At 28.6% G+C, this 24,985-nt stretch overlaps 1 protein-coding gene across 2 annotated transcripts in view; it reads left to right on the plus strand.

Moving 5' to 3' along the window:
* LOC100159428 (neural cell adhesion molecule 1) overlaps positions 1-16,193 on the plus strand; it is a 181,722-nt gene extending 165,529 nt beyond the window's left edge. The window contains exons 4-11 of one of the 2 annotated variants that reach the window (XM_008180748.2): positions 5,497-5,618; positions 6,339-6,489; positions 8,325-8,422; positions 12,232-12,406; positions 12,635-12,831; positions 12,999-13,236; positions 14,906-14,953; positions 15,253-16,193. In XM_008180748.2, coding sequence (XP_008178970.2) covers positions 5,497-5,618; positions 6,339-6,489; positions 8,325-8,422; positions 12,232-12,406; positions 12,635-12,831; positions 12,999-13,236; positions 14,906-14,953; positions 15,253-15,374 — 1,151 coding nt within the window. In that variant the 3' untranslated portion in view covers positions 15,375-16,193. The remainder of the gene's footprint in view (positions 1-5,496; positions 5,619-6,338; positions 6,490-8,324; positions 8,423-12,231; positions 12,407-12,634; positions 12,832-12,998; positions 13,237-14,905; positions 14,954-15,252) is intronic. The other variant, XM_008180747.2, reaches the window with a different exon arrangement.
* Positions 16,194-24,985: the final 8,792 nt, after the last annotated feature.

The raw sequence follows: 24,985 nt of genomic DNA on the forward strand, positions 1-24,985 counted from the left end.
TGGCAGCGTGGCTTACTATAGGTACGCTGTGAGGAATAACAATTTAGTTTCATTTCTAAAACGTTCTAGTTTGTCAGGTGCGGGTACGGCGATTACATAGCAACCATAATGATGACGAGACTAAAATCTAAAAGCATAGTTTTTAATTAATTTTGAAATTAATGTACCAACGAGTAATGAGACTTTTATCATGAGATTCTATGTTCAGTAAAAAACACTTTTAAATAATTATTATAATATAGATATACCGTGAAACTTACATATAATAATAATATAAATAATATATAAAATAAAAGAACTACTATAATTAAAAATTCTAAAATATTATTATTTGAAAATTGTCTTTAATCAATAACATATACAAAGTTGAAAATAAATCATAAATTATTATTAAAACAAATATATAGTCACGGTTCGATTTACATTTTTATTACTAAAAACCAGAAGACTCATATGCTCTAAAGTGTTGTTACTTTTTATATTTTTTCGGGACATCTACAATGAAACTTTAACAAATATATTATATGCTTGGTGATATAGGTTTTTTTTATACAATTTTTACTTTGTTAATTTTTGTTGTTGTTGTTGTTGTTGTATTTGACATTTAGACCATAAAATATAAAAATGAAATATTTTCAATTCATAAAAAGATTCTTAACCTATATATTTTTATGTACGTGTAAACTTTTTCAAACCATATTATTTACAATTAATTAAAAAATATATATGTTTTTATAATGAATTTTTTTATTTACAGCTTTATAGGGCATCAATGTTCATAAACTAAACATATCGTACTTTTGTTTCATAAACTAATATTAATCTTAACTAACCAACCAAGTAACGGAAATCTGGCGACAACAGACATTTATTTCGCTTAGCCCAATCAATAACATAATATTATAATACCATGATTTCTTGTATACAAAGTTGATTATTATTTTAAGCTTAAAATTAAATTCCAATCATCACGTTTTAAATAACTATCGCTGTTAGCGAATTACTTTAGTAAATTAATTTAAAATTTCACATAAAGTCCACATAAAAAAATTGCCCCAAGTTACCTCTGAAGTGTGTACAAAAATAAATATAAGAATATGTTCTATTCTTAGAAAATAAATTAATGTTTATTATTAGTCTAAAGGTTATTTTTATTTTATACGATATTACCGCCTTTCTCGTTCGGTTCAATCGACTGTGTTTAATTTTAACTAGAAAAAAAACACTGTAAAAACAGAAAAATAACGTTTCCATTAAGACATTTATCTCGGAGAATAACGTAGGTAACGTTCCAATATGGGCGTTAAAAGGTGTCGGCACGATAACAACGGATCGTTTTCTAGGTAGCATAATGGGACTAATGGGCCTTGGGTTAGCGCGGTTACCGATTGCCGTTTGCTAGGTAGATATAAAATATCTCATCTGCTGACGCGGTCGTAAAAATAATATAATATATACAATTTATATTGTATTATTATATTTTAGTATCAAAACATAATATTATTATTTATTATACCTATCGTAGTAGCCAGTAAGTGGGTAGGTAGGTGTACAGTGGTGCGGTTATAGGGTGGTAAAGGTAATTTGATGAAGAAAAATTGTGTGTCACTACAAGATAAATCGGACGCGAATGCCAAAAGGTCTGTTTGTTAACAAATCGCCGCCGAAAGTGACTATCTTGTCAACAGGGTGATGGCGGTGGTTAGCAAACAGGCTGAACGGACCGAAAACGAACACACACACACACACACACACACACATACACAGACTTTGGAACAAAAATAAAAGAGATAGACGAAAAGCACTTTTGAAACACTGCGTCTCCCGTGTGCAACAGACCATTATTCAAATAATAATCCCTTAGGGGGCATTGTTGGCAGCTTTCCAGAGAAAAATTAACGATAAACGTTGTTGCGGCGGTGGCGGGGCAACGGCTGCGCCTTTGTCTTAGTCGTCCCGACAACCGAATAACACGTAAAGCTTATACACGCACTTATATAATATTATACACATGCACACAGACACTGCTGGATTTGGGCTGTAGGCCGACCCACGTTTTAGAACTGTCTCAATCTACAAGTGTTCGTTGGCTACTCATAAGAAAACATTTTCCGTCACATATTATTACTGTACACATATCACAGGGTCGTATTTGGAAAATGTGTTAAAATTAAGGAGTGGTTCCGTCGCGGGGGCACACCGACTTCAATAAGTAATTGAAGTCGCGATCGTAAAATACATAGTACGCAAGTACTTACATAAAAGTAACAAGTTTTACGATTAAATTAATATATATATATATATAGTCCTGGCGTTAAAACGAGATACGATGACAGAATAATTGCGTATGGACTTATGTTTATTTTTGTTACTTATTGACCTTTTAACATACAATTATTGTATCTCAACAATTAATGACGGCAGCGTGTAAACATTATTAGATTAACAAAAAACAAAGAACGTGGACTAATAAAGCTCACACCATTAGATTCTTATACCTGTATAAATTATAAAATTGAGACAATATGTTTGATTATAATTATATTATTGGCTGAAAGAGCATTTATAAAGCAAAGGTTGATAATTGAGTTTTACGATGGGAGAGATATGGACAATTATTGAGAAGCAAATGTTAAAAATCGCAATATTATAACTTGGCGAAGAAATTTATTTTAGAACAGCGTTTGGCTCGGCCTAAATAATATAATGATCGATACAATAATAATAGTATGTACCTATAAAGAGAATTAATATTATTCAATTTAATATTATATTTCGATTTAGTTTCCGGCGCCTCGTACACTCGTACCTACTTATATGCTACGGCTTGATTGGTATGTTTAATATTTACGTATGATTGTTAACATTGTTCCCATTTACTATCTATAATTTTGGCTCTTCGGATAATACTTTTTCATGCCTAATAATAACGTAACGCTTCGTAAATGTTAATAATAATATATTGAAACTGCCTTATTCGTTCACGCAGTAGGTAGCACGTTTAGTCGAGTTTAGGAAAGTTTAAATCGCTTAAGTCAGAATAGTAGAGGTACGCACTATTTACTGCAGATAATACAACTTGGTTTTGCCCCTAATGGCGTATACACGTTCGATAATATATGATTATTTTTTTTTTGTGACACGCTTCTGTGGGTCTTAATCGTAATATTACTTAACGATAACGCAAATAGTTCTGGACTGTTCTGTTTAGAAAACCAAAAATATTTCGCTCGTAATCAGTTTTTTAAAAACGGAAAGACTCGATAACAATATAATATGGGTTTGATAATATGACAATGTCCTTCCATTATATTGTACTACAACAACTGTCGATTTTCGTGGGCAAAACTTAACCAAGATAAGAAGTGGTAACAATAATAATGCATTGTAAAACAACTTGATATTATAGTTGTTGTGTACGAGTCGTTGAGTGACTTATAGAGTTGATCGTTTTTTTGATGTTTTATAATCAATAAACAAATCATACAAATAGTATAACCACAATATAAGTCTGCAAACATTTATGGAACTAAACTCTAAAGCGTGTAATGATTCATAATATAAATGAAACCCTATCATTAAATTTGTCCGTAAAACGTTCTAATATTGAACTCAACGGAATATTATAAATAAGTCTCCATTTTTATACTGGTGTGGGAAACCCATAATGCATTTATTATAAATTAAATGTAACGATCAAGACAAATTTTTTTAAAAAACAATTCAGAAGAACATTTTAATTTACAGGGGTTAGAAACTTTTTTAAGAGCGTACATTTTATGGAGGGATGAAGGATCTGAATTTTCCCCCAAAATATCCCAGAAAGAAAACCTCAGTAACCAAATTACATGTATAATATTTTCTCATAAATACATAATAATATGTGGCTCAACAGACAATAACATTCCAATTTCAATAATATACTTAACATAACTTTTTAATCACGTGAACAATATTCTACCAGTAAAAAATACGGTAATACATCATAGTTGGGTAACATAATTGTTTACTCGTTTCACATACTTAGAAATATAAGTTTGAACAAATGGTTCAGAACATTATATTACTCGTTAATGTATATTTTAAGTGTAAAGCTATATTTTAATTTAATGTTTGCATAAAATATTAATTATACAAATTCTGAAGTATTAAGAAAGACATAAACTAAATTTGTAAATATTTTATATACATTCTATACTTACCTAAAGTAAATTTAATTATAGTTTTACTAAAATAATATACACTAAAAATAATGGTTTTCTTTAAAATGATCTGTCAAACATAATATTGTTACATTATGTTTTACATTTTCAGCACAACTAACCACTATAAATGTGGTTACGAAAAGAACAAACATGATGTGACACATCCAGTTTAGGTTAAAATTTAGACTACGTTGAAGTGGTATAATTAGATTTGAGTTAAAAATCATATAATAATTTGAACAAATTAAAATTCGTAAAACTCGAACTATTCCGAAAATCTTAAGTAAAAAATGTTTTTATTACTTTAAGATGCCTCACGTATCTCTATATAATATATTATAAATCAGTAATGGACTCTTATTTTTAAACACTCGGTGAGTATAACATTTATTATAGTCTTTTTTTTTAAACTGATTTTTTGTTCTTCAATTTTTTTCGATAGGTATTTCATGTCTTGTGCTGTTCATTTTCATTACTTTTATCAGCTCCCCCCTCAACCTCCCCATTCATCCAACAAAATAAAACTTTGGATACGCCCATGCACCATTTATATTCATTTACAGCTAAAAAAGCACATTTGTGAAACTTTTAGAACATTTTAACTGACCTATATTTTTGTGTTAAAAAAAACACATCATTGTAATACTATACTCTACTTGTGTCAAAATCTATTCATTTTTTTAATAATTATTATTATTTGTTTTTATTTTAAAATTTAATCTCAAACAGTTTTTGCTCTAGAAAATCAAGTACACAACAACTGACAAACGTTGATTAAATCAAATAACATTAAAATAATGAAACACATTGAAATGTCGTTAAAATCTTGTCATATAATAATATAATATGTTCCACTATTTTTATTCTTCCCTTTTATGACTGTCGTACAATTATTGAGCATCAATTTAGGTCAAACCAATGATTTAAATCATTATTGAATCTATACATTTTTTTTTTCATAAAGCCCGATTTTTTTCATACAGAAATATTATTCTGGCAACATTATACGAAATGCATGCCATAAAAACACCGTCTCATAAGGTTTCTCTGTTATATACGATTATGTCGAGAGTGCAGCAAAGAATCAAACCATGTTCTTAGGTCTTCAAATTTTAAGACCACGATTTTTTGGATCCAATTGATTCTGGCAACCTTTTGTGCAGTGTAGTTATTCAAAAACATTCGTATTACATACACGTCTCGAGGTGTAATTATTTGTTTATGGTTGTATATTATTATTATGGAAATTGTTATGTTAAACTAACAATATTTATGTATGTTTGTGTTACAGTTCCATCACGAATTAAATCGGTGACGTCGGGAGGAAATATCGACACTAAAAAGGACTCTATGATTAAGTTGAACTGCGAAGCTGACGGAAATCCTGTTCCCAATATAACTTGGACAAGAAAGGTAATATATAATATTATTGTAAAAATATCATCAATTAACACGTATTTATTAATTAATAATATTTACGATTAGTTAAAACCTTTGTGAAATGCCATATCGGATTCGGTTAATAATAATTAATACGATTATATTTATTACTATAGAACTACGAATGTCAATAATTATTAAAACTCTAGTTTTAAATAAACGATATAACTATTCAGTATGAATCGAACATTTTATTTCTCTTCGGAATAGTCGACAATCTAGACAGACACTCAAAAATAAGTGCACTATTAAAAGTAACAATTATTATTTGTAAGCTGTGTTAGTTTACTATTAATCTATAGCTATAATGAAAAATGCACAGTACAGATTGAACAATATAAATCGAAATGTTTAAAAAGTTTTTAACAATATAATAAAATTCGTTCGAGAATAATTTTAAACCCCTCTCAATTAATTTTGAGCGAATTTCACGATAAATAAAAACGGCGTGTTTGAGATTAAATTATAAGCGGAATTATACTTTTCTGCTGATCAGAGAAACATTATTTTATAAAATTTCGTCGATTTTTACAGAACGTATAGAAATATCTACCCTGCAATCGTTGCAAGACAGCCTCGTTGACGGCGTAGATCCATTTCACCAGTCGTCGTGTTTCCCTATAATAATATTATGTTTTCTATATTTTAATAAATATTTATTGTAATCCATTAAAGTCCGTTTTAACACTTTAGAACAACGTATTGCCAAATGGCGAGAGAAATGCAACTGGCGATACATACATAATTCAATCGGCCACTCGTCACGATGCTGGATTGTACATATGTACAGCTTATAACGACGTCGGACAACCTGCTGAACAAACTATTACAGTTAACATTCTATGTGAGTATATTATACTTAACGTTTTTGCAAAAAATAATTACAACTGTTACCAACCTATTGTTAAATAATAATATAATAATATTTGGTACTATAATTTACAACTTTAAACTTTAAATTATTTGAATAAATAAAAACCCTTAAACGCTATATAAATAATATAGGTAATAATACCTATTAATGCGAATATAACAATGCGTATTGTTATATGTACTTAACACACAGTTTTATAATTACATCACTATCTATATCGATAAAAACGAAAAAATAGCTACACTTAAAACTTTAGATGTTCACAAAAATAAAAGTTGTTAAAAGACTTGAAAGTCTGTAGAAGAAATTTGATAAAATATAATATAGGTATCCATGCAAGGTAATAATATTAATAATTTAACTATAGTGTTGTTATTTAATTTTCACTAAATAAAAGTGGTTCAACAAATCATTTGGTCGGTAGTTTACAAGCAATTATAATGACTGAATGGGGAATGCAAGGAATGCATTGCAAGTATAGGTACTTACCGCACTTGCGGCCACTGATGAAATAATAAAAACCGTTACAACCGATAAATTATAATAATATAAAATATAATACGTTTGGCTTATATTCAAAAATGTCTATTATTAATCATTAAAATTGCACATTTTGCACCAATAAAATAAATCAAGTCCTCGACTTGGGCTCGATCAATGTAAACAAAACATAATATTATACACGGATCCGTTTATATAGGTTCTATAGTCTCTGTACGCAGTTATGTTATAATAATAATTATTATACATTTTATTTATATTTCATTATTTGCAGACTGTTGAATATACTTTATTCTCATATATTAAATTACCATTGTCTAAGCACATGATAAGGGTTGTGCACATTCCACTCATGTGCACAGTCCCCTCGTGTTCGACTAAATAATGATGCATACGTATATTAAAACCACGCGCTCATTCATTGAACATCATCAACTTTAGTTTAATTCATATATATTTTTGTTTTTAAAAACATGTAGGTAGTAAAAATGATGAATAAATTATTCATGTGCCGTGCAAGTGTACCTTCAACCTACTTAAGAATAAGAAAAATAATAATAATTTGCACTGACCGTGGCATTATTCAGCAGTACCGTCTGCAGCGGTCGAGCCCGATTTACTTTTAATTACCTTATGATAATATTTGAAAATATAAAATTTAATAATAATACGCGAGGATAAAATGTGTATTATTATTAGTTAAAGCAAAGGATTACACCTTTCTCGTAATAGTATTTATACATTTTGAACGGCCTAGATGTAGAGCCCGGAGGGATAGGGTACTTTATTTTGTTATCTTTTATTTTTCATCACACACAAATACACACATTATTATTGTTCAGTTCATAAAAGAATCTAATTACAAATCCTCATCCCGAAGAGCCTCTGTTCTGAAATAGTCCTCAATTAAAGATAAGTATACTGAATCTTCTAGTCCTATTGTTTAATAAATCCAATTATATAAGCTGACAACTTTTGATGGAACTTGCACTACGAAAATAGTTTATATTCCAGCTTAAGTTAATGTTATAAAACTACGATGTTGAAATAAAAAACCCAAATGAACTCAAATTCTTGTAGAACAAAATTCAATTTTCAAAACAGATATTATCGTTGTACTCGTATGTATATATTTTAAAATATTTATTAATTAATATACTAATACATGTTAAACTGCATTAATATGATGTGTCCACAGTCCTTGATTTAAAGTTTTAACACCACAAATTATTGTTGAGTACACTAATTAGTTTAGTGAATTGTTTATTAAAAATATATGGAAATTAATCGTAATCAATTTTTAGATCCTCCGGAGATTGAAGTTGAACGCGTATGGGTTCATTCTGGTGAAGGAAACGAAGCACTGCTAGTTTGCATTGTCAACGCTGAACCACATGCCGAGGTAAATATTATTGTACCTTTAATATTTGAACAAAACCATAAGATATTAGTTTTTATTTAGCATCAGCTGCTTACGCTGTTTTGTTATTTACACTATAAGACTAGTAATAACCTGTACTATAACGGACTAATTTGTATTTGAATTTTAAAGTTTAAGTGGGAGACTGGTGGGTAGAGGATTATAATATATATTTGAGGTTACCTTGCCAGGACAAACATGGTGATACATCTTGTATATATATACATTTAAAAAAAGTTCTAAAACTTTGAGTGGGGTACAACACTTTGTCAGCTAGACACACAAACGCACAACGTTGTGGTAAATAACAGAAATTAACTTTCAGCAGGTATAACACTCGATAGCATTTGTCGTAAAAGTTGATCACTAAGCTGCCTACCCGATTTCATTATTCGAGTCCTTTACTATTTCTGTGGTTGATTGGTATTTTGTGCATATTACCAATCCGATTCGACGATGTAGAAAGTATTTTGATTTGCAAAGCTCGTATAGTAGCCACAACTAAAATAAGTACCGCAGCTTTGTACTTACTACATCTACGACTCATATTATTATAAAAGTTAAGATATTTGGACGTTATAATATATTCTGTTTATACTTTTCTGACCTTACTGGTTTTACAGTTGCAGAAATATAATGTTATCTAATATAGTTCGCAGTCATCAAAAAAATTGACATACATGCAATAACATTATTTTAATCGATTTAATTTTTTTCGAGTAAGAAACTTATTCCAGTATTATTATTACAAGTTTAAATTTAAACAAAATAAGTATAAATATATATATTAGAAAATATTGATTTACAGAAACAGTTTGTTTCAATATTATATTATACTTAAAATAATACAATTTACGATTTGGACACACACACACACACACAAACTACCTATTAATTGTCGTCAATGTATATTGTAATTAATAGTACACGTTTAATATTATTATTGTTAAACGAATCTGCTTTTTACTTTGTACTATACAAGTCGTAAGTCGAAAACTTTTGACGAAACTCGCAGGACAATTAGAGAGCGAACGAACTACTAACTGCAACGTACCTCAGGGGGATTCAGCGTGTTGACAGGCCGGTGCTCAGTCGTAGTAGTTCTGCTCGGCCGTTCATTGTTGCACACAGCAGTCTTCCGTACGTCTTCACTTTCGGAAATTGTGAATTGGTCCCTTCCGGCCACCTTTAAATTACGAATTTTGTTGGTGAAAATCACCACGCGTCGAGTATTTGTCACTGTTTGTCGTTGTATACACGGCAAAGTTTCTCACGAACAAAAAGCTCAGGGAAAAAACGACAGTAGTTTATCTTGTGAACATTAATTATGTCAACAAAAGAACCGCATAGTATATTTTATATTAGTTATATAATATTCACTCACACACACACATAATATTAATACATTTTCTGGAATTTTTCAACCTTTTTTTTTTTTAACGCGTACAGTCTAGTCGTAATTATTTTCAAACGTTTCATTCGTAAATATGAGGTTTTACGCCTTGGTCGTGAATTAATGTTCATTTTTTAGAATAATACACTAAGCAACCTTTGTACATCATAATATTATTTGAAATGAATATTTTTTTATGTATAGATTTTTGTGTTCAGTTGATTTTGAAGTACTTATGTATTTACATTGGTAGAATATAGCTTACATAGGGAAAATAATACGGTAATGAGAAAAGTGAGCAGCAGAAATTAATTCTACAGTTATTATTTTTGTGTGCGTATCACAAATGATTTCTTTTGATTTTGAATGATTATAATTAGTGTTGAATATGGGTATATAGACCCGAAAGGTCTGACGTCAAACACTATATGTCCGAAAGTGACAGGGAACCTATTCTGGCGATCTTCTGTTCACTCAGAAATTTTATGGTTTCTATTACCGGTGTCAGGGTAATATTTTTATATTCCAATACTATATTTGTGGTATGAGTAGATATATTATATTTATGTTATGTAGGCAAAAACATAATATAATTTTAATTGGTTGTTTTTATGAATAAAATAATGTTTATAGTTATTTGTTTTTTTTTTACTGCTTCCTAAGGGCTGAGGGATGTCAATTATATCTGATTGATATATTTTCTACTTTGGAATAATAATATTACGTGTTACTTCAATGATTAGTATGATAACAATATGTACGTTTGATGGTTCAAATAATTAATCTTTAGAAGTAGTTGATATACTTAAAACAAATTAATTGTATAGGCCACGATAACGAGATTTCCCGTTTTAGCGAGTCAAAGGCACCGTATAACTTATTGATACACGCCACTTTACAAACAACATGATATATTATACTAGAAAGTCAAGATTATCATTTGATATTCAAATGCTAACATATTTTAATAGTTTGTTTTACGGACTTAATATTGAAATTAAGATCAATACGAATGTTTATTTAATGAATAAATCTTAAGGCACAGAGAACTCGCTTAGTACGCAATTTGTAGTATTCTACAATCGAGTTCAACCGAATCTCAAATTTCCGTAGGTATATACTATATAGTAATCGTTGGACCCAAGGTTATAATTTATAGGTATAGATAGATGGATTGGTAGATTGATAGATTATTTATATTTTGAATAAGTTGAACTACAATAAATTTATATTGAATGAAAGTGCGTTGCTACCTATTAAGTCTCTGTCAAGGTGGACGAGAACTGATGGCTTACTTGCACGAAACACAGTGTGATTTATGAATGTTTGTTTGAGCTCTTATAATATCTAAGCTATAACTGAGATGAGAAAAAATAACAAAAAGTTGGTAATGACATTTTAATTACTATATAGAATGTTTCAAAAAGTTGACAGCAGACATACTTTCTTCTTGCGCTCTTTAGGTCCTTTTTAAGTGTTTGGTTAGGAGGACATACTTACATCCTTACCGTTTTCTTGTGTCCAATTCACGGTGCGGCTTGGAAATTTGTTTGGTGTGGCCAAAAATACATGTAAAGTATATATAGGTTATATATATATATAGTGTTTGAAGTATGAAATATTTCACAAAAACGTGAAACACTGAATTTTTTTAAAACACAAATAAAAATACAATTTATTTATTTTTTTAACACAATGTTCAGTGTTCTAAATTCTAATGTAAGAATTCAGTAAGTATACAATATACATGTATAAAATTGTATACCTACTTGTATCATTTAAACATTTTGAATACCATTTTAAATGTAGAATACCAAAGGTTAGGTATATATTTAGGTGCCATACAATTATGAAGGTGATTTATGACCATTATATGTAAATATAAAACTTATTTAAAAATAAAACAACATTTATTAAAATACTGAAATATTGAATTTTTTTTAAATTTCATGACATTTTCAAATATTATATATTATATTATTTATATATATATATATATATATATAGCACACATAAACATATTTTATAGTATATAATACAACGTATTTGGTATGTACCAAGCAATTTTTAAATGCAAATTATTTGCTGTCAGTATGTAAGTAATACCAAGTTTTCGTTAGTATCTATGATGTCTTTAATTTTGTAATGGTATTATTAATATGTCATAAGTTACACAATTTATTTTGTTATTACATATGTCCAGTATAATGTGATTACATCACGTTAGAAAATCATGGGAATCATGCACGGTATCGGTAACAATAATATGATTGGCTTTTGAATTATTATTGTATTAGCTCCACGGTTAAATTAAATTAAAAACATTTAAGACTTATGATAATATTTTGTTTTGATTAGTTGTAATTTCGACGTTTAATTGAGTACGGTTTTTTTACAGGTATCTTGGTATAGAGATACATTGAAGTTGGACACGAACGAGCGTCGCATAACTGAAGTTAGAGGAAGCAGACATACCCTTATAGTGAGAAAGGTGCAGGCCAGTGATTTCGGAAATTACAGCTGCGTGGCCGACAACGTCGTTGGAAAGAGTAGAGCTTACGTCGAACTTTCAGGTGAATACAAATAACCAATTACGACACAGGTTTTTTTATTTTTATTATCTACCACTGTAACCAGGTGTGAACTGATACAAATATAAGTAAGATGTATTACTATTGTTTTCAATTTACATATATATTTTTTGTACCTTCCTAAATACATTTCTATATTAAATTTGATAGAAAAATGTCCACTCCAAAATATACTGTGTTATTAAAATGTGCATTTGGGTGTCGATGTAGGAAAACCAAATCCTGTGAAAATAAATAGCAACAAAAACGGACGGCACCAGAACAACTATAATATATCTTGGTCGGTGGACAGCTACACTCCCATCGAAGAGTTTAAACTGTTCTACAGGAAAGTTCCGCTTCCAGACGAATCACCCGCCGACACGCGAACTCAATACCAATGGCCGAAGAAGCCTCCAACTCGAAACGTGCGTGAAACGATTTTAATAATAAAAATAATAATAATATGAAATTTAAAATCGAAATCGTCCGCGGCAAGAACGATATTGTTTTCGTTCGATGAAATGCATCGGCCGCGGGGCCTATCGATCGTCAGCCATATTGTAATAACTGAACATGGATGGGTTGTTTTCAGGACAACGAGGGATACGGAAACAGTCCGATTTACGGTTACAACAGCATGCGAAACGAATGGAACGATGTGATCCTTCCAGCCGTCCCCAGCGAACAATTCACTCACCGCATGTCTTACAATATTCGTGGATTGGACACCGCTTCTGAATATGAAGCCAAAGTCATGGCCAAAAACCGATTCGGCTGGACCCCAATGTCCGATGTATTCAAATTCGTCACCTCCGCCACACCAGAAATCGGTAAGGACATGCGTCGTTTTTTAATAATTAATACCTACCTTAAAAAATAAAAAATAAAACGAAACAAAAAAACATCACCATTGTTCACAATAATACAATGAATTAAATAGTGAACAGTTTAACCGTGTGTTGTACAACAGTACGTACAAAATACTAGTTCATGTAATCATTGTATTATTATTTTTAACGCAATTGTTCTGACATCGACCGTTTAAGGTAACAACATACGTATATACAATCATGACTACCTACTGTAATAAGCTGAAACAAAAAATTAAAAATTAAAAATATGCTTCGAGTACAAAATCTATAGACAATAATTATTATTACCTATCGTGTTATATCATAATAGGTGCAGGATTACGCAATTAAGTTACAAAATACATACTAACTTCCCGAATAGAGTTGGAAACTAATGTCATGTCGGCGCAGTTGTCATGTTTAAAAAAATGTTCAACATCGGCTATTTTGCGCCACTCTCAAACGATCCATCTTGCGTACTCTGGGTGTATACAATTGTATTTAAGGGAGGGTGTAAAAATTCACCACTAGAGCGCCCTGTATTCTGTGGGGTGACTGATATCTATATAGAGAGTAAGACTAACCGAGAAAGAATACATTCGGTATAGAGGGCCAAAATACGATTTGAAAACTTCTTCCCATATTATTATAATACTGCCTCGATGTCTTTTGCCCGAATAAAATCGTACATATCAGGACAAAGATTATTCTTGTTTTTTAATTTGATGTTTTTTGACCTAGGATGCTTAGCGTCATATATTCTATAATATTATAGAAACGTCGTATTTTGAATTCGGGTCGTATAGTAATAATAATATAATATTAATGACACAAACATAGTGAACGTGTTCCTTATTTTATTACCGGTTGTAAAATGTGATATTTGTACAAAATATTCGAATAAATGCTTTTAATATTATTTTAAGCAAATACTTAGTATGAATTATATTAAACTACATAACATTCATTAATGGTAGGTATTATATTACGAAGAAATACAATTTAATATATTATTATTCACTTAATAGTGTTGTGAACTTTATATTAATTGTTATCACATCGATTCAGAATTTCTAGATATTTTTTAATAATATTTTGCATATAATTTTATTTGGATAAATTATAATTCATACTCCCATTTTTTTTTTTTAGTTTATGATGCGTAACACAATTGCATGCTATATAAGCGTTTTGAATGTACCTACCTACCTACGTTTGTAAATGTGTATTTATTTATTTTTTAATTTATTAGGTAGTTAAAAAAATAATACATACATACACACATAATACATATATATAAATAATATGGCGTGTTTGCATGAAAGACTACTAATTGCTTGATTTTATGCAATACCACACATATACGAAAAATAAAATAAAAAAAATGTTTGACGTGTATTAATTGTTTAATTACCGAGCACTATTACGGCGGCCGACCGATGGGTCTGAGATAAAGAACACATAACTCATGACATAACCGAAATATTTAAATGGCAGCATTACTTACAACCAATTCACTCCATTAACACGATACTGTAATATTATAAAATATACACAAACACAAGATATATTTTTTATTTTATTTTGTTTTTTTTTTTGCATGGTTTTTATTATTATTATTTTTTTTTTCATTGGCTGGCATGAGTAGAATCGAATCCAAAATATCAAGCATCCTATGGTATTTCAATGACATCAAGTGTGTATTTCTTATATTTTATTGTATTATTATTATTATTATTATTTTTATCATATATTATATTATATTTTGTTTTGTCCATCACCCACCCGTCCAGCGTTTTACTGATAGAAACAAAATGATTTGAGTAAACGCATAATATGCAACTCGAAATTGTCTATATCCCGTATGATATTTGCCCACTTATTTTTATCGTTAACACTTTGTATAATATAATATTATTATATAATAATAGATAGGTGTATTGTATTTTATATTGTGTCACCGTACTTACAACAGTGTATACGTTTATTTTTCAGATGCCGAAGCTCGCGATCTTGGCTCAACTTCTTCATACAATGGATTCACCAAACGCAGTTACAACGTCATCATATTCGTCGTCTTCACCACCCTGTACTTTGCATTTAACACCATTGTTTAAATCCCTAAAAACCCCACAATCATCGAAGCAGTGGCATAAATATATTGTAATACAGGGCAAACAAATATTCCATAAAGGGTATTGCATCTTTTTAACTTAAATTTTTACATTATTTGCTTAAAAGTCATCTCTATAAATTTCAACTGTGTATCTTTTACTTTAAACGATAAAATAGGGGGGAGAGAATGAGTGAATATGCCACTGCTTTTACCACTGCGGTTCAATAGTAAACAATAGGTAAATTATAATTTATCATCCAAAAAAATAAAAACACCTTATTTAGAACGATAGGAAACCCCTTTTAATCAAAGTTTATACATTTGAAACTCCCGATAAGTTTGAATCAACTCCATAGTTAAGAATTATAAAAAAAACACACACACACACATTTCAATTTATAATTGCAAAAAATAATGACGTATCATAGATTAGAATATTTAACAATCCATTCAGTAAAAATAAAAATGGGCATTATTGGAAAAAACAAATATTTTAACTTTAAACTATGATAATGTACACGGACACATGTATCTAGTCTCTTTAGTATGATTTTCTAATTAGAGTTCATAAATAGTTAAGTTAATGTCAAACAATTCAGAGGAGTCGATAAAATTATAAACTACGTGTTAAAAGCCACAGTTTTTTTTCTGTCAAAAAAATGTAATATTAGATAGAATTTTTGAATCATTATTGAATGTCCCAACCTAATTTACAAATTGTTATTCACAAAAACCTTCGATAATATTGGTTCCCTATCATACAAAAATAATAACTATGACGTTTTTACTATACAATTAATTAGTTTGCTTACGTTATGAATGTATGCCCACTTTAGTGTTAGTGTAGCAATGATATGTATGTAGAAAAACAAACAAAAAGTTTTCATTTTCATAGAAAAAACCAATCCATGAAATAATTTTCGCGTTAGCGATTATATTATTTTTTAACGACGAATAAAACCTTATGTCTTAAAATGTATTTATGTATCAATTGCTAAACCAAAGTGACACAATCTAAAACCAACTTCCGTTGTAACACGATTACAAGTTATTTCTCTATAATACTATTTAATTATCAATATTATGCAGTTAAACAATGCATACATTCCAGCAGATATATTTCTCCAGAAGAGGGTTACTTAAGAATGTAACTTTGTCAAGTTAATTGTGTTTTTTATTTGAAAATAAAAAGTCGAACAAACATCAGGAAATCGTGCCAAATTATCCACAAACTAAGTTCTTGAATTAACATAATACAATATATTTTATTGTTGTATTAATCAATATTTTCTAATAAATTTAATGTGAATGTTCTTAAATATAATATCCTAAATAGATATAAACAAATTAGCAGTTTAAATATATAAATGTACGTGCGTGACAGCTATTTTTGTTTCTTCGGCCATTCAATATAGAGTTTAGATATTTCACTGTCTTGATTAACATAATAATAATAATTATTTTCAATTGCTTTTCGAACATATTATTATAAAAACATACAAAAATATGTTATTTATACCGCGCGTTTTCAATGAAACCGTATTTTTATTTGATATGCGTACCTACCTAATTATATCTATTGAATATGGTTAAGAAGTTATTATTTTTTAGTACCTATACCTTAAATAATTGGATTATGCAGTAAATTTATTAAAATTATTTCCATGACCGTCGAGGTCCATGATCATAGATGACATATTTAGAATGCCATCACAATAATATACTTTAAAATATATTTCGCATCAAATTATATTGAACACAACAACATTATTATTATATTACCCATAACCGTTTTATGTATTTAAATTAATTTTAAGGAATCGCACTTCATGAACAGTATATTAAGTACACATATTATTGTTCGCGGATATACTATACATATGATCATCATTATCACATAAGTATTATTATAGGATTATATAGATGACAGTCGTAGTCTAAACTAGAGCTTTAGTTATTTTGTAAATAAGTATAGGAACCTATGTCGTACGACCATCAACGACACGAGTTTATGAATATTATACTGCGTAAAGAATATGTTTAATTCGTAGCGAGAAAGTGTATGATCTGTAATCGATTTTTTACTGGTACCTGCTATAACTACTTAAATGGAATATTGTCACATTAATTTCAATACTTAATTGTAAATGTTCGCCGCAATACCCGACATACCAAATTTTCATGAATAAACTTGAATAAAATACGAGCTCGGTGTTTAACTATGATCGTCATAGAAAATATACGAACGGGGTGATGTCCTCAATTGGCATTGATAGAATAAATTGAATTTGCGTTTGGGCGAGTTTGTGAAAATTGTAATGAGTTTGAGTGAATAGTTTTAATATATTGTAATGCAGGTATTTGGGCGATATTTTTTTAATAATATTATGCTATAATGTGTTTGGGCAATACCTATATTTTATCAATTAATTTTTCCTCCAAGTACACCAGACTTGACATGGTCTACGAACTCTTCTGATATGATTAAAAGCTCAGCTTTTTAAATTGAAAATCACGAACCGAGTTTATCAAACCCTATCATTTAAATTATTATAAAAATTATTAATTCAATGGTTGGTTATTCTTTCAATTAAAAACTGTATTTTGAAATGTTTTAAAATAATATTGTCTTGCTTTGAAATTTTAATATAATATAAGATATTTTATATAGGTACCCAAAAACTATCTATTTTTTTTATATTACATATTGTCCCAAGTTTATAAATATTATCGATTTATTTAAATTTATTGTAATACATAAATTATTATTTTATGAATATTTGGAACTCTATTGTGATTTATCCATATTTGGATATACTACACGTATAACTAATAACACTAATGCTTTAACGACTATACGTTTCAAATTTTGAAACACAGATGATAATAATTGTTCGTTCTCTGATACATTTTTTACAACCATATACCTGATTTTGAGAAAATCTTTAAAATATTATAATGATCAATATTTCCGGTCAGTCATGAAATAAAATTTCCCTTCGCCTTGACATATTATTCTCGCTCAAACACATTATTGGAAACTCGACCGAACACATTGCTTTTCTTATGCGGGTAAAATGATAATTCGCCTAAACACATTACGCTCAAATAAAAATATTATGGCCTACTATGTATCAAAAGAAGATATTGTTTTTAATGATAATAACATTTATCATCATTTGAATTCTTTGATAAGTATCCGTTAAAAAACGAGATTTGTGAGATGTTTGGAGGGGGTTTTGTATCACCTTACACTAGAGTATGTTAAATGATATTTAAGTTGTTACGATTATATAAGTCATTAATATTATAATATGTTACAATAGATTCGTAAATTAAACTTAATCAATTTTGAAATATAATTAGTGTGTTGATGTTTTAAATGTTAAATTATATAATTATTATGAGTATATTATACACATTATTATTATGGATGTTATTCTTATAATTAAACTAAACATTAAATTATAATATTAATATGTTAAAGTAGAATATTATACTTCATAATACTTATAAATGTCGAAACACACATACCTATTCCAAAATAATATTCGCATTTTTATGTTTAACGATGAATTGCGATTCAAAAAACTTACCTACGTTAAAATCAACATAATAATAATACATCTCTCAATTATATTTTCTGTTTTCAACTGGCAGAATTCAATTTACACTTTTTTTTAAAAAAAATTACAAATAAATCTAAAACATGATAAAGAAACACAATAAAGAAACATGCATATTAAATTATTTATATTATATCCAAATATTTGTACAATTTAAGTAAATATGGACATAATATTTTATTAAACTGTCTATGTCCATAGTAATAGAAGCATATTATATTATATTCTACTATAAGATAAAAAAATATATTATGTCTAAAAATTAGAGTTAAGGACCTATTAATTGTTTTTTTATTCAACTATCTATCCCCCTCCTATATATTTCTCGATAAATAATAATTTCTTCATGAGTCGTTTGTAGTTTTTTAATTTTAATTTTATACAATATACTTATTTTAATATTATGAAAACGATTTCGATTGTTATATATGTGTATTTTACTTTTTATTATTTAAACTTATGGACCTTTTGAATAATATCATAATAATAAATTATAAGTAGGTAGATATTATTATTATTTTTTTTTTTATCTATGTGTACCTAAAGACTTTTTGTTGTTAATGTAATAACTATTACTGCTACTTCTTTTATTATTATTACATGTATTTTTTTTTATTATTATTATTATTAATTTTAAAGTATACTTAGTGGATAGTAAAAATAAAATAGAAGTAGGTAAAGTGTAAATAATAGTTACCTACCTACTTAGTAGTAAAACATTAATATTTAAGGCTATTATAGGGTAGCCCTTAACCTATAATATTATTATGATATAATTGATAAATATTATTGAATAAATCTATCAGAGTGAATATTCCAATGTGTGTATTGTCATTATTTGAGTGTAACGTTCACAAATGTTTAATAATTAAGACAATTTAAAACAAAATAAGGTCAAGTCATAATCTAGGTACCATTGGTCATTGACGTTAATGTGCAATACCTATAACTGCAAGTAAGCATATATTATAATTTATAATTACGTGTAATTGCATAAATAATAATTGGGTACCACAGACCAGCATATTCTTATAATATTGGCAGGTAATGTCATTCAGTTTTGGGTACTAACGAAACGAAAGTGTAACAACGTCACTTTGTTTGTAACGCATTAAGTAATTTCTTTAGAATAGTTATCAAGTAACGAAAATGTAATGAAAATTCCTATAATTTCACGCTTCGCAATTGTTTCGAGTATCACTATTAAAAATAAAAATAATTAAAAGGAAAAATGATACAATATTATAATGTTTAAGGAGGTTTTAATTCTGGAATTGGGTTTTGAGCTTTGACAATATTAAGCTGGCTACCGTAAATTCCATTGTAATTAACGAGAAAAACTAATCGAATAATTTATTTTATAATATTTCCATGAATTACACAGAAATTTTCCTATGGGATATCACGTGGACCGGTGTCTAATGTTTACGTCATATTATATTAATTATATTTTTTATATGTATTAAGTCCAGGGATCCACCTATTAAATTTATTAGTATCGGTTCCGGGTATTGGTTCTCCAAAAATAAGGGTATCTGTTCCGAATAATATCAGTACTGGTTCCAGATAATTTGGGTACTGAAAAATATAATAATTTTAAATACTTATCCGGATTGCGGGACGCGGGTTTAATTAATTATGAGCAATATTAGAAAACTCATATTATGATACATAGTTTATACTATACACCAAATATTAATACCATAAATTATGATAGATAAAATTATTTTATTTTTCAACCTATAATAACATATTTGATTTAAAAATCCTGGTTCGGTTCTGGTACTCAATTTATTAAAATAAAGGTTGCAGTTCCAGTTCTGGTTCTTAAAATTTTAAAGATTCCTGTCTCTGGTATTAACACAAATCTATTTTAATTGTTATGTACCCATGTTGGGTACTAATATTAACTGTTAATCATTTTATAATTTCTTTTGTACATAATTTTCAAATGAGACCTAATTTACTATTTTTTCTTACGTTGTTGGTTGAATGATGATTATTGAGAAACAACAGAAATACCCGAGACCAAATTTTTTCTGTTGGTTTTTGTAACGTGATAGTGTTTTAGTTACTTTTTAATTGAAATACGTTGTTTATGGTGTGCATGTGTAGGTTACCAGCACAATGATAAACAAATTAGTGGTAGGAATACCATTTTTACTAATTTACATGGTTTTGATTAAATATTGTATACACTATACAGGTCTAAAATTATATTCAATCATAACCAATAGCAAACTTACAATAGACAAAAATATATTATTTTCCTTTCGGACAGATGGCACCACTGTTGTATTTTAAACAACCAGATTTCCTACTTTTTCGGTCGATTTTCCTAAAATTGTCTTTCATACTATTATAAACCTTGTCCTGACAATTACAAACACAACAGAAAAAAATTAGTCAAATCAGTAAATGCGCTCTCAAGTAGACAAGTGATACTGTGACAAAGGATTAAGGTCCATTTTGATATATTGTATAGATTAATATTGATAGTATCACAACTTTATTAAGCAAACTACCATCCACATAGGTTGCCAACAGACACATTCAATAGAATCATTGATAATAATAAAAATACAGAGTTGTGATTACAATAAAAAAAATGTACAGTAGGTTACAAATGGGTCATTGTATAATGGGTTGTATTAAACTTGAATTCAATGGTATAATATCATTGTATAAGGAAAACGATTCTGAGCGGAGACGGTTTGTCAGTCTGGATATTTTATATTGTTATTATTTATTATATCAAGTAAGTTGAATTAATATTATAATATTATTATTTTGTATTCGTTTCTATTGTGATAAGCAAAGCGTTAGAAATTATAATCCCATTTTTAGGGGTTTTTCGTAATTTTTTGGTGGTTTTTCCCGTGGATATAAATCGAAAAATGACCGCTTTAAAGTACCATATTGATCCAATTTTCTAAAAGATAAGGTACTATAATATATGTTGAAATTGAAGCACTCCTTCTGGTGAACATTTTGTTTACAGGATAAAAAAAAAAATAATAATAAACACCATTGTAAAACCACTAGCTTCCACGCTCCGCTCAAAATCTAAAATTATACATTATATGTTACTTTATGTAACCAATGCATTGGTAACCCTATTAAAACAAAAAAATATTCGTTTTTCATGTACTATCAATGGCCACCTTGAATTGCTTTAAAACACTAAATTAGATAAATTGGCATGATCGGGTATTAATAGCCTGATAGGATTACCTATATTATGTACAACATTTCAGTTCCTCGAGAGTGATACACTTGGCTATGGATAGCTTACCCATATATTTTGTACAAACATTGCAACACAAGACATGTCTTGTATTAATATAGATGGATTATTATCATTTACAACCTCATACAAATTCACAGCCTGTACTTTTTTTAAAATTAAATAACAATGTATTGCTATAATGAACATAATAAAATACCCTGGCTTCTTTTTTTTCACAAGTATCTACTATCTAGATATTTCACAAATTATTCACCAATCTTCCTTTCTTTATGTTTTAAAATTTTACTTTCAACATGTTTTAATAAATATTCTTCTTTACATCAATGATTTAAAATAATAAATTATTGTAACGAAATGCATTCTAAAATATTAAATAATTAATAATAATAATATCAATATCAAAATTAAGGAACAGACAAGGCTGGTCAAGGAAACTATTTTTTGTTAACTCAGTAACTTCTATTAATGTACAAAAATAAACTTTAATGTATACAATTAAACGTATTTAACTGGTTCAAGTTACAAGTTAACTAGATAAAAGTAACTTAACTTAGTTAAAAATAGTTTATACTTTTTTTTTATCTGAATTTTTACAATATATTCCAAATATATCCTATAAGTATATAATTATTAATTACAGTAAAAGTAATATAATATATTGTGAATGTAATGAACATAATGATAGCAAGGAATGCTAATGACAGAACCCTTATTGAGATTTTAATATATTAGTAAGGTTGACGTTCGAATTCTTAATTTTTTTGAGATCAACGCTTATTTGGACGTGAAACTGGTAATTTTATCGTTATTGTCATGAGATTTTAAAGTTATATGTCTGTGTGAGATTGTAATTTTCTATGAAAATATATGTTATGAAAAAATGTATCAAAATTTAGTGCATTTTATACTTTGACAGTTTACAGTTAAGCATTAACAATACATTTATAAAACATAATATAACATGATAAAGAAATAGTTAATAATATATTTTTCTGATTATTATTTAATATTTTAAAATAATTATCCTATTTATGTTTATAATATTTTAATCGGTCTCCCACGTAGTGTCACGGTAATTAATGTGCTGTACCTAATAATTTAAATTTTTACACAAATGCTGATTACGAATTGCTTTTCTACCTCTCGTGCTCTGAAGTGTACCTGTAAGAAGCAACTCTCATCTACCATCAATATTACAATTTATTGTATTATTTGTTTCTTGTAAGGCTATATATTATGGAGCTTGATAAACATATTTGGAGGTGCTAAATACTAAATGCTATTTTTTTTTTTTATAAAATTTATTATTTACAATAAAATCCAGACTTAATAAAAGTTATATAAAAAAAAGTGAAACAACTGACTTGAATATTATTTATTTTCAATTCATATAATATATAGTTATATATTCAACTTAATACGTAATGAAAGGTATTTCCTCTAATTATGTCGAAATAATAGAACTCGTTGAATAAATGTCGGATCACATACCAGTGATTCTCATGTTAAGCTCAAATGTTATAATAAAACAGCGTAAGGTAATCGCTTACCAATAAAAAAACAAACTTGGACCTCTTTAGATCTAATCTAAATGAAATAGTAACCTACTCTGTAAGGCTTAGAACATCAATTGGAATTTATAGCGCTATTAACAAATAACTAACAATGTTATTAAGGCATCGAAATTGGCAACACCTGAAATACCAGCAAGAAGTAATCGTGAAATCACCTACCATATGGAAAGCAGGGAACTAGTAAAGTAAAAAAGATAATCACGGAAAAAATGGCACCGTACAAGAGATCTATTGGATAAAACTATCTGGAAAAGCACTTGCACACTTTTACATGATAAAATAAAAGAACTCGATATAGAACAGTATCAACCATTGAATGAAATACGTGAAAAGATTAAGTTATTCACTCCAATCGAAATTTTAAACGAAATCGATACAAATATCAGTTTAAAAGAATCACTCAGATACGACCAAATAAACCCAAAAATGCTACGATTGATTTAACACACATATACAATTCCATCTTGCGTACAGAATACGATCCTAAACAATGTAAACGAGCTTAAGTAATCATGCTACTTAAACCAGGGAAACCCCAGAACACGTAACTTCATACAGACCGATATCGCATCTTCCCAGCTTATCAAAATCATTTGGAAAACTACTTTTAAAGCGATTCAAACCAATAATAGAAGCAAGACAGCTTATTCTGGAACACCAGTTTTGATTTTGGAATAAACACTCAACTATTGAACTGGTTCATCGTGTCACAAATGTGATAAACAATGCACTAGAGGAAAAATTGTTGAAATATACAATTAATATTAGTATTCAAACCATGTAAACACACGTGCGTGTACAATGTCGTTTTCTAATAGATACTTAGGCAGTTACGATATAGCTGTGCAACACTCATCAACAGATGACCTCAACTAATCATATTGTGGTATCACCGGTATCAAAAGTGACACACGGTAAAACCAACTACACGCCTTACCTTCGTACGCTCTAAGCTAATGACTGTCTCTAGAATAAATTCAGATTAGCACTGTTAACCTTTGAGGTACCACGGTATGCGTTTTTAGATTCTTCGTTCGTTCCCTAAATTGGAATGACTATTAGGACTCCACAACCAGAGCACTGTTCAATTTGCAATAAACCTCATTGACTATAGGTATGTGTGTCTGAGCACTGTTCCAAATTTAAAGGTAAGAACGAAGAT

Source organism: Acyrthosiphon pisum, chromosome X, assembly GCF_005508785.2.
Source record: "Acyrthosiphon pisum isolate AL4f chromosome X, pea_aphid_22Mar2018_4r6ur, whole genome shotgun sequence".
Classification (NCBI taxonomy): domain Eukaryota; kingdom Metazoa; phylum Arthropoda; class Insecta; order Hemiptera; family Aphididae; genus Acyrthosiphon; species Acyrthosiphon pisum.